The following is a 12,244-nucleotide window of genomic DNA, read 5'->3' as shown; positions in this document are numbered from 1 at the left end:
TGGATTTATATTTGTTCCATCAAATAGAAATCTATATAATAAAAGAGGATTTCATAAATGTTAATAACATTCAAAAGTTATTTTGAAGACTGGACTAATTCACATACCTTCAGATCTCATTGTTTCAGGTACATTAATGCAGTGATTTATTCAACATTAAATTTTTTGATACAGTCTCTAAATAGAGTAAACTATTTTTGTGGGTCCCCTGGAGTTCTTTACTTTTCCTCTACTATATAAATGTAATTGTAGTTCAGGTCAGGTGGTTGCCAGGCAATGTAATGTTGTCATAATAGATGCCATAATAGTCAAATTAAGTGGATGCAAATAAGATGCTACTGCTGTCAAATAAAAATGATACAATGCTTTTATGAAGTTTTATATTTGCATATATGCAAAAAGTTGGTCATTTGCAGTCTGATTGTAGGTGGCTGCTAGGCAACATAATGTTGTCAAATCTAATCTAGATAACATGTACCTGTGTGCCACATGTGGATGCTGAATCCTGATTGTGTAGTAGGAGTATACGGACAGAGATTTGGCATGTTATAGTAGTGAGTGTAAATATACATTCAAAATGCCTTCATATGGGCAATTTGCAAGATTTTTAAAAGGTGAAGGGGAGAATTTGAAGAAATTCTGGTTTTGATATTATGCCAGAGACTTCTGTGACGTGCTTCTTCTTTCAGCTGCTCACAATAAGCATTAGAGAACCCGGTCCCTGCGGAAAGCTGTGAGTGTGTCTAAAATTGGTAGTTTTATACGTATTTCTATTGTATTCTACTTCTAAACCAATTTTAACCCTGTATGAATCACTTTTTAAAAGACAAAATATTTCAGAGAAAATAACAAATATCAAATTACCACCTTTTATTAACTTAATTATTAGCCTTATTTTCTGAAGTTTGGCACTTGAATTTACAATGACGCCCTGATTACAGTCTAGAGTCCAGATGTTTCCTAACCACCTATTGACATGTTTAGAAAGAGGGTGAGTCCCAATCACAGGATATTCTACATTGTTACACTGCACACTAGATACCAAAACATAGGAATTACTATTATGTCTGAAAACTTAAAATGTGTGTTCTCAGTCTTTCTGTTATGTATTAATGATGACATTTCGACGCCTTTTCTTTGTTCTGTTGGAAAACTTTACCTACTTGTAGAACCGTGGAGTTTAGCTGTCATGCACGTAGTGTCGAAACAATGAGAGTGACAGAAATATCACCATCAGTCCAGTTAATCACAAACAAGCATAGAAAGGCAGTGGGGGAGTGACTCAGTGTGAGTTATGATTCATCAGAGGCCTCATTCTATGATTGAAGATTGAGATTTTAATAGAATGACTGAAAAGACGCACATCATTTTACCTTCCCCATTGTACCAAAACAAGCTTTTTCTTCCCCCCCACAGTCTATTACCATGTATTATATTCACTCCAGTAACACCCAGTGCTTGCATTATTATTTTTAGTGCTGCTCCATATTTTCCATGCTGTAATTTCCTGCATTTTTTGTCATGCTTGTATTTGTAAAACGTTTTACTGTCCTTCTATCCAACTCAGCTTGCCCATGAGAAGAACGACACAGTCATCCAGTTTCAGTCTCCAACAGTAAACGGCTCCTTAAACCAGCACTTGAAAACAGTCATCAAGCTGGACAACTGGGAGAAGGAGCTGAAGCCCTTTCACTACCACCCTAACCCCAGCTTCAATAATCTACAAAACAAGATCATCACTGCGAACAGCATGATTATCGTTACTGTGAGTACAACCACAAGGTCACTTTAATGCAGTTGCAGTACTATGTTTTCCCTTTTTTTCCTGAAGAGTCGGTGTCTGCTGTGTGTCCTAATTAAGACAAACTGTCTTATTATCTGACTTGAGGATAAAAATGGAAAAGATGCTGAGTTGCATTTGCTGCACATTTGTCATTTGAGCTCAGTGAACGCTTTGGCTTGGAAGCAAAAAAGATTTTTTTTTAAAAAGCAGCTTTCAGATAATGAACAAATTTTTTTTTTTTTTAAAATGTTCATTTTATGATATAATAAACACGCTTTTAGTGTAATGCTGTAAAACTGTTTTATGACAAACACTGCAGGGTCACAAAAAGATTAACACCAGAAAACGCACATGCAAGTGTTTACACAAAAAGTAGTTTCGTAACACTTATCTGAAATCATGCAGTGTTTTTTTTGGGCAGGGGCCCCAATTAAACAAAGCTTTGTTTTAAGTGGTGTTAAGCCAAATGGTTGAAAAGCCCTCCAAGTCTACCCACGAGTACACATTATTGTTTTAGCCACAGTATAACGAATGTTCATCTTTACGATAGCTAATCTGACACTTTGTGCTCTCGATATCAGACAGTATGTAGATGAGCTAGTAAATAAAACCCCGGTTTCTTTCACTTTTAATCTTTTCATCACCTTGGATTTATTTTCTCACGTGTTTTGTAGCATTATTTTTACCTCTCAAGGGTGCCACTTCTTCTTTTTAAAAAGTCCAAGGTGACACTTTCACATTGCTTGTTTTGTTTGACAAGTGCAATAGAGCATTGTCACAAAAGGCAAAGATATGCAACAAACAAAAACGACTGAGAAGCCTGAGCCAGAAAATGAATGGATTTTTCTTATAGCTTATTTTTATGGCTGTTTTGAGCTCCCAGAGTATACCACCTCAAAGTTTCTGTTGATAAACTCACTTGTGGGGAAAGTCATATGCAAAACGTGTAAAACCTTTTCAGTTACTCAGGCGCTGATTAACTTAAGCTGGTTTCACCTTCTTCCAGCCGACATTAGAATAATTAAATGTCTGTAGATCCACAAGTGTGCTGCAAAATCTCAAGAAATTACTGAGAGTGAGGTGCTTACAATAACTCCAATCTTTATCTTTTTAATTACTTTTAGCTCATATTGGAGCAGTGAGGAGCTGTCGTACAGCACACTTCCCACCCATTACTCATAAAATCCTGCCGATAATGTTTTCAGTGCTCATCGTAGGATCTGTCTAATTAATTTCTCTCCCATGTACTTCAGTCACTGCCCTTAGAGCCTCGCATTCACTCTTCCCCCTGCAGGGTCGGGGATTCTCCAAAGCGATGACAACTAAAGAAGCACAAGCCTTCGTAGGCGACGTTCAGTGTGTGGTCAACACCCTTCAGGATGATAAGCTGTTCTTGGAACCACCTTCCACCACGCCTCGTGCTCGTACTCGCTCCAAACATCAGCACAGAGAGACGGGGTCGGAGGATCTGGAGCTAATGGTCAGAGCACACTAACAGATGAGTCCTGACTGATGATCACTTATTTCAGTGAACGTTTTAATGCAACACTGTAAGATCACTGCTTCATAAATAAAAGTACTCGCCTCAAAATCTTAGTATGTTAAAGATATCTCAAGAATGAACTTTAAGTACTCAAAATAATGGTTTGTAATGGATAAAGGCTCCTTTTGGATTCTATGTAATCGTTTATTATAATTACACTGCTCTATGTCATGCGTTACACACAAGCAAGCTTCTTTTTAGCCATTTATTTGAATCATAGACAAATTACTAGGCTCTTTTCTTTCTTTTTAAAAAAAATTATATTGTTTGGTTTGTAATAAATAAGGAAATAATACGAATGAAGGCAGAGGACACTGGGTACTACTCAGGCTATTAGATTAATGGATAGTGGAGTAAAATACAGCATTAAAACTGAGCAAAGAAATCTTTTGTGCCCATGGTCTTTATCCTTGTACATGTACCTTAACTGTGTACTTCAGCAAAGTACTTGAGTAAATGGACCATTGCAGATCCATACACAGACTTGAAGATGAGAGCATGCATGCATCATGAACCTTTACTGTTCTTCTCCCGGCAAATCGTCTATACAATTTGAGATCCAATTTTTTTTCCACTGGTTGAACAATTTTCATGTAGCTACAGGCTCTATAATTGCCTGTAATTATAGGTAAGCCACAACTATGATGAATACCATACCTCTCCCTGGGTAATTCTTATTGTTATATGTCAGCGGCTGCATAAAGAAGTGACACCGCTAGACTATAATCCAGCTTTTTCTATATTGGTATCTGCTGCTGTTGATAAAGTGTCAGACTTGGTACGTTTATGTAATTATCCTCTTTATGCAACCCTACCAACCTGAACATACATACTTTAAAAATACTTTTAAGGTCCTAGAGCTGCTTTAGCCGAGTTGACTGTTGGAATCTAAACTATTCACATTTAGATTTAATCTTTCTACTTCCTCCCCGGTATCGTCCGGTCTTTGCTTTTGACTTTGGCTAAAATGTGGAGAGCTTGTGCAAATAATAAGATTTTTTTCTTTCTACAGATCAAGTTTGGGAAAGGGGAGTGGGTGGTCGACTCGGTGCAATACGAGACGAAGAATGATTTCCCGCTCTACATCATCATCCCTGCTGTCATTGTGCCCATGCTGCTCATCATCACTATCTCTGTCTACTGCTACAGGTGAATTGAGCTATTTTAGGTTAACTTTATGCAGCAGGAGCACACAATTGATTGTGGGTTTTTTTAAGAGTATAGGTACTTCTCCAGTCAGTCCCAGCTTTTTCTGCATTGTGTTTGCTAGTTTGTTTGTTTTTTTTAAAAACGACTTTGTTTGTTACGTGTCTGTTGCAAGAAATATGTTCATATTCATAAGAAATTATTAGGAGCACACCAACAGCGACTGCATAATAAGAACTAATAGATACCTTGCAGCTAAGTTAGTGGCCAAAAGAAAAGAACCTCTTTGCAACAAGTTAACATTCGTCTGTTTGACCTTATTTTCATGATGCGTTTTCTTTGTGTGTGCGTGTTTAATCTTTTCAGGAGGAAGAGTCAGCAGGCAGAGAGGGAGTATGAGAAGGTGAAACACCAGCTTGAGAACCTGGAGGAGAGTGTACGAGACCGCTGCAAGAAGGAATTCACAGGTATAAGCTGTGCAGCTGTGCAGAAGCGTCACAATATTGCTAATGTCCCTCTAAGGATCCGTGTTTCTAAGAAGCTGTAAAGTAATGAATAGGTTCATAGCTCTGATTAAATGCATAAATTCTCCCACTCAATGTCATCTTATCATCATTATTAGAAGCAGTTTTGCAGTAACATTAATAGAAAACAATATTTCACTGTTGAAATCATTTTCCTGGCAATGCTCTCCATTTTCTGCCTCTTGCAGCATCGTAATTGAGACAGACGAGCAGTGTGAAAGTGACAAGAGTTGCTTATTAAAAAGAAACCATGTGGTGCTTTTTGTTTCTTTCTCGCAGACCTAATGATTGAGATGGAGGACCACACCAATGACCTGAATGAGGGACGAATCCCTTTCCTGGACTACAAGACGTACACAGACAGAGTCTTCTTCCTGCCCTCTAAGGACGGTGCCAATGATGTGATGATCACAGGGAAGCTAGACATACCAGAGGCTCGCAAGACCTCCGTGATTCAGTCTCTCAACCAGTTCTCCAACCTCCTGAACTCCAAGACATTCCTCATTAATGTAATTATACTGCACACGCATCATCAAATTGTCAGCTGTGAGCTCGAACCGATAATGCCTGCTTACAGAGAGTTTGCAGTCCTTTAAAACTGTGCAAAATCAAACCACCAAACACTGAACAATGCTGGATACATCTAGATTTTCAAAGCTTTCTTTTTAGCTTCACTGGCACCAGGACTCTGAGGATGTCAGAGTCAGTTGGTACACTTCAAATAGATCACTATCAAGTTTTACAAAGACATTTATGATTCTAGGATGATGGATGGCTTTGGTGATCCCTCTAACTTCTCTAATAATACCACCAGCAGTCTGGGATTTGCTTGTCTGAGTGAAATGATGCCGGTTGCTTGAGAGACTGCACAGACATTACTGTACCCCACAGGATAATTTGGAAAAACTTGGGTGTTCCAGTGACTTTTCCTCTTGAACTAGAGTCAGCTCAGAAAGAATATTTCAACTAATTTGGGCTAACACAATAAGAAGTACTTAAAAAATATTGACATTCCTATCAACCTCAGCTGTAGTTTGTTTTTAGTGCTAAATGGCAAATGCTAATTAACATTACATGAGATGATAGTAATGTGAGACTATTATACCTGCTAAATATCATGCAGCTTGGATCATTTTGGTATTATGACTTTAACATTTAGCTCACAGTAAAGACTCTCAGCTTGCAGCTAGCACAGATTTAGACTCTTATGAAACATCAGTCAGTCTAAATTTAGACACGTAATCACTAATGTTACTTCATATGTTATATAAATGTCAGTCACTGGAGGCTTATTTCTAAACTGCATTATTTCAACTGCTCATCCAAGTGAATCCAAACCCATCAGAGCACCATCAATACCAGAGTCCTCATGCATCAAGTTTCAAGCACAGTGGGTGAACAGATGTCGAGAAGGGTGAAGAACAGACAGATATAAAGATTGGCCTATTAATTCATGAGATGTAGCATACTGTATACCATAAATGGAGTTGACTTGCAAAAGTGGCAGCATTGCAACAATTTCCTCTGAGCTTGCCAGATTTGCACCACTGCATAAACTCTCTAGGCATAAGCTGATTTACTGAGAAAATCACAAATGTAGTTGTGGAGTTGTTTCTGAATGAACTAAAGTGGCCTTGTGTAATGAAAGAGGTAAATCACTGAATGCACCAATACAGCTCTTTTATATGTATTTAGACGACAGTGGAGGTTTGTGGCACAAGGAGTCACGAGGTGGCTGTGGTAATAGGACGGGAGAAAATAGTCTTGAAAGGCAGCAGCATAAATGCAGGGGAGGTTTTCTTTTTCACTAGTTTTTCTGATAATATGTGTGGGGTTTTTTTTGTTTTTGTTTTTGTTTTTTTGAAAAAAAAAAAAAAAAAGGTCAGATCCAGCCATTACCTTGCGCTACTTAGCTAAATGTTTGTATGATACTATATTGATGGTGTTTTTAAAATGGGCTGAATACCTCTCAGATTAAGGATCTATTCTAACTTTAAGCCGCCCCCTTCCTTTGAATTGAGCACTGTAGTGTGTTACAGTTTTGCGGCAGTAATACAAGCGAGAGGCACAGGACATAGCAGAGGGAGACGTGTGAAGATTCCTGTTAATCCAATATTGCTGGCACAGAAACAGCCTCTGAGGTGCTAACTGCACTTGTGGGGTGATTCCTCTTCCACTAATTGGTATCATTTCTAAGCCACAGTATTTTACAGGGCAGAACTAAATTTACCTTGATAATTATAATTTTCACTAGCATTGGTCTTTTGATAATTTAAAAGCATATTATGTTGGATTTGCTTCTGTGTGTGCTTCATCACGATGATTAATTCACCTCATCATTTGCCTCCTGTTTCTGTGTGTGTATGTGTGTGATTTTTGTGTTTTTGCAGTTTATCCGTACCCTGGAGCGCAGTCATGACTTTAACGCCAGGGCCAAGGTTTATTTTGCCTCCCTGTTAACAGTAGCTCTGCATGGGAAGCTGGAATATTACACCGACATTATGAGAACACTGTTGTTGGAGCTGATGGAGGAATATGTCAACAGCAAGAACCCCAAACTAATGCTGCGCAGGTGAGTGTCGTCCAACTCTCTGTTGCTTCTTAATGGTTCTCCTGTATTGCTTTCAGGCTTAATTAGCACAACATTTTTACATAGCATGAATCCAAAATGTTTTGGTGCTTGCTTCCCATTCAGCGCCTTGAAATCTGGTGCAAGCATTCATATCCTCTTTCTAGATCTTTCTAGGTCAAAACTGTAACAGTAAATACCTGCTTTTTGCATGCTAACCTACTTAGCTCTGTGTGCTGCTGCCTCAGTCTAGCCTCTCGGCGCCACTCTTCTGGATGGACTCTTAGATTTGTTTAGCAGTAATTGCTCTGAGATTGTAAAATGTCCTCTTTCTGCAGTTTTGAATCAGAGTCGCTCAACTCTGGCACTGATATGAACCAGTTGATGCGGACTGGGATTCAGTTCAGAATGCAGCGGACTGTTTCATTCTGTTGCCATGTTTTCTGTTGAATTTTGTAAAGACTTACTGTAGTCCATTATCAAGAGCCAGACTGCTGCTCCATCTATTCCAGTCTTCCTCCATCTGCTCATCCTTCTGTTTTTTCCTCTTTTTTTTGTTTTTCCTCATTGGAATCCAAGTAAAATGTGCTGGACAATTTTCTTTCTTCTCTTTCATCTCGTCTTTGTCATCTTCACCTTCTTATCCCTGCTGATTGTAACTAAAAGATCAGCTTTAGTGCTTGAGCCAGCGTAACCCTAACCCAAATTCTATTTTATTAGTTTGACTTTCCAGCTAAGTGGAGACTGGTTGTAAAATTTGGGTTGGTGTGAAATTATAAGTAATTATTGTTTTGCTAACAATAATTAGTATTTTTAAAAACTGACCAAATACTGGTGAGTTATTTTCTGTCACTGATTTGATCGTTTTAATAGTAATCGTTCGCTATATTCTTCCTGGGCAAAATTTCACAAATTTCTTTGTGAAATTTGAGTCCATAAACATTCAGCTTATTAATCTGATTGAAGTAAATAGCCTTAAGAAACGAAGCCTCCAGATTTTGGTGTTCTTTGATCTTTTTAATGATCATGTCAAGGTCAAGTGATCCATTGACTGCTGCTTCCCCTCCCTCAGCAGGACACACTTGTCTGACGGCACAGTTTCCTATCGTTTCTGAGGGGCAGTTTTGTGATCTGAACTATTCCCTGTGCCTAGGCACGCTGTGACTGACTGTTATGCAAGTACACATCTTAATTATCCCCCAATGGAGAAGCTCATTATGCTGATTAGCCCATTGTGCCAAAACAGACCTCCTTATATACAAGACATCTAATTAGGCATGCTATGTGCATCAGCGAGCATCACCAGTGGATAGTTGACATTTTGATGGGATATCTGTCAAGTGACCAATGACATGAGTTCTGAATAAAAATATCTTGACACTGACAAGCTGTATATAATTCGAGGCCCATAAAGTCCCACAAGATGATTTAAAAAATATAATAATGGTTATGTAAGTTATTTATACCATGCTGTTTATCAAAGCCTTTATTTATTCTGTAAATAAATGATAAATGTCAGAAGGTCTTTTCATATTGCGCTAAGAAGTAGTCTTGGCCCCCTTCCTGATTTCCTAGTTTTTATACGTTTGTCGCACTTAAATGTTTCACATCATTAAACAAAATTAAATACTAGAAAAACGTAACACAAGTAAACACAAAATGCAGTTTCTAAATTAAGGTGTTTATAATTTGGGGGGGGGGTCCAAACCTCTACATGGCCCTGCGTGAAAAAGTGATTGCCCCCTAAACCTAATAACTGGTTGGGCCAACCTTAACAGCAAGGTGGCATGACCTTAAAAACATCATGCCACAGCATCTCAATCAGATTCAGGTCAGGACATTGACTATGCCACTCCAAAGTCTTCATTTTGTTTTTCTTAAGCCATTCACACGTGGGCTTGCTGGTGTGTTTTGGATCATTGTCCTGCTGCAGAACCCAAGTTGTCTTCGGCTTGAGGGCACCAACAGATGGCCGGACATTCTCCTTCAGGATGTTTTGCTGGACAGCAGAATTCTGGGTTCCATTTACCACAGCAAGTCCTCCAAGTCCCGAGGCAGCAAAACAGCCCCAGGAATTTTTTTTCCCCTTAATAATAAACCTCTTCATTTAGAAACTGCATTTTGTGTTTGCTCGTGTTTGTCTAATATTTAAATTTGGTTGGTGATGTGAACCATTTTAGTGTGACAAACATACAAAAAAATAGGAAATCAGGAAAGGGGCAAACACTTTTTCCACACCACTATATATAAGCTCACATTATGCAACTTCAGAGGCTCTGTAGTGTAGACTTTCCCCTTATCAACAAACACTATATAGACAAAAGTACTGGGCTGCATACATGATACACCTACAGGAGGCGCTCAACCATGGAAATCCTGCCAGGAAGCTCGCTGTGCACAGGGTTTGCTGATGTTAATGCCAGAGGAATTTTGGAACTCTGCAGTTATTGAGTCAGCGTGCACCTTAGCAGTCAGCAGCCCTGCTCCGGTCTGCCACATTGTGGCTAAGTTGCTGTGGTTCCTAAATGCTTCCACTTTACAATATTATCATTTATTACTGCATGCAATGTCAAAGAGGGAAGAAATTTCACAAAGTGACTTATTGAAAAGGTGGCATGCTCTTACAGTACCATGCTTGATTTTAGTGAGCCCATAAGTGAGCTCTTTCTTTCACACACATGACTGCATGGCTTGATTTTATTGGAACTGAAAAACACCTGAATTCAAAGATTAAAAGGGTGTGGCCCAATACCTTTATTTATACTGGTGTCTGTTTCATGCCGTGTCTCTTGATATACAGTATTTTACACTAAATAAATACATTTTATTTTCATAATAAGAGTAAAAATAACTCAACAAATATGTTTTTCAGGTCAGAGACAGTGGTGGAGCGGATGCTGTGTAACTGGATGTCAATCTGCCTTTACCAGTTTTTGAAGGTAATGCAAGTTTTGGGTCACTGGAAATGATGCAGTGACTGACAGGAGATTGATTTGATTTGAATATTTTCTGGTTGCAGCTCTGATATGTTTTGATTTTAGTAGCTGTTCCGTGTTACAGTGAACTTTATGGTATAGACTGGTGGTCTGAAAAATATAGATGTTATTCAATACATTTTTTTAAGAGTGAATATACTTTATCAGTTATTAAAAAAAAAAAGTATGATCGCATGCTTCAATATTAAACTGTGGGCTTTATGGATTTCTGCATTTCTTTCATTAGTGCTCGTGTTGAAAGTGCCAATTTATTTTACTTTTAAGCTGCTAATCACAACAATTAGCTGCTTTACAACAGCTGTGTCAAGCTAAATGGTTTTGTGTGCCTCTCTCTCTCTGTGTGTGTGTGTGTGTGTGTGTGTGTGTGTGTGTGTGTGTGTGTGTGTGTGTGTGTGTGTGTGTGTGTGTGTGTGTGTGTGTGTGTGTGTGTGTGTGTGTGTGTGTGTGTGTGTGTGTGTGTGTGTAACAGGACTCTGCAGGCGAGCCCTTGTACAAACTGTTCAAAGCCATCAAGCACCAGATTGAGAAAGGCCCCGTGGATGTCAGAGTGAAGAAAGCCAAATACACCCTCAATGACACAGGCCTGTTGGGTGACGACGTAGAGTACTCTGTCCTGGTGAGATCGACACGCGCACACTCACTCACTCTCACACACACACATGCACAAACACACACAGAGCACCCCTCACAAACAGTCATAGAAATTCAGAAACTCAGCGTCATAAAAACTGCACACTCTGCTTCAAGATTGCATGGTGTTTTGTGCCTGGTGAGCAATACAAACACGCACACATACACACTGTGCAGTTGCCGTGGTAACCCCCCCCCCCCACAAAAAAAAAAAAAAAAGCCCTGAGGCGACTGCCCGCTTTTGTGTGACATCCATTTTCAGTGTCAATGTTCTCAGCTCAGAAACGACACAGCCAACACATTCCAGCGTAGCAGGGAAATGTGTGGCTTAGGTTAAAGTCCTACAAGTGGGAACAAATATGGAGTACAAGCCACCTCCACAACCTCCCCTCAACCTCGTAGCCTGCACCTGCTCTCCGTCCATTTGGGCAGCTTTCAGGAGTCAGGAAATGCCCGTGTGTCTCGTTTTGATATTGTGTCTCGGTAATGGAAGCTAATATGAACCCAGCTGTTTTTTGTTAAAGTCAGCACAAATAAAAAGACCCATGGGTAATGGCGTTGTCGAGGACAATTATCAAATTAGCCTGAGTTACACGTCTCCTTCTGTGATGGATTGCTTTCTGTGATTGAATTACATAGGGAGGAGGAAAAAAAAAACGCTTGAGAGATTTCAAAAGCAGATGCATTGCTTCCTACTGGCTTAAATTTACAGCGTGCTACTCTTATGCACTTTATATGCAGCTGGGCTGATAGGGTTGCCATTGTGAGTGTATTCCCTGGCTGAAAGCGTTGAATGGTCAGTTATTTCTAACAGAATTGGATGTGAGAGGCGAGGCGGGTCAGAGTTGGCTCCTGCTGAGCTTTGGTCATTAGCTGGCCAAAAGTCCTGTCAGGTGTCACCAATGTGTGTCTGTGTGTGTGTGCCTGTGTGCTTATAAAGCCCTGTTGCTGTGACAACAACATCCAAATAGAACTTGGCGTGGGTGGGTGCCTGGGTGCTCTGACCATGTTTGAATATTTCTGCATGTTTGTATTTTATTAACGTAGGTGCAC

At 39.4% G+C, this 12,244-nt stretch overlaps 1 protein-coding gene across 5 annotated transcripts in view; it reads left to right on the top strand.

Annotated features, from left to right (window-relative positions):
* The window catches only part of LOC120730065 (plexin-B2-like), a 130,682-nt gene that overhangs the window by 106,471 nt on the left and 11,967 nt on the right, over positions 1-12,244 (top strand). For all 5 annotated transcript variants that reach the window (XM_040026167.1, XM_040026165.1, XM_040026164.1 and 2 more), the window contains 8 exons: positions 1,568-1,765; positions 3,078-3,263; positions 4,339-4,475; positions 4,839-4,939; positions 5,276-5,505; positions 7,387-7,568; positions 10,438-10,504; positions 11,031-11,177. In XM_040026167.1, the coding sequence (XP_039882101.1) occupies positions 1,568-1,765; positions 3,078-3,263; positions 4,339-4,475; positions 4,839-4,939; positions 5,276-5,505; positions 7,387-7,568; positions 10,438-10,504; positions 11,031-11,177 (1,248 nt within the window). The remainder of the gene's footprint in view (positions 1-1,567; positions 1,766-3,077; positions 3,264-4,338; positions 4,476-4,838; positions 4,940-5,275; positions 5,506-7,386; positions 7,569-10,437; positions 10,505-11,030; positions 11,178-12,244) is intronic.

Source organism: Simochromis diagramma, unplaced genomic scaffold (assembly GCF_900408965.1).
Source record: "Simochromis diagramma unplaced genomic scaffold, fSimDia1.1 OVJJ01000293.1, whole genome shotgun sequence".
Lineage (NCBI taxonomy): Eukaryota > Metazoa > Chordata > Actinopteri > Cichliformes > Cichlidae > Simochromis > Simochromis diagramma.
Note: the sequence above shows the minus strand (reverse complement) of the source record. Positions and strands in the feature narration are given on the sequence as shown.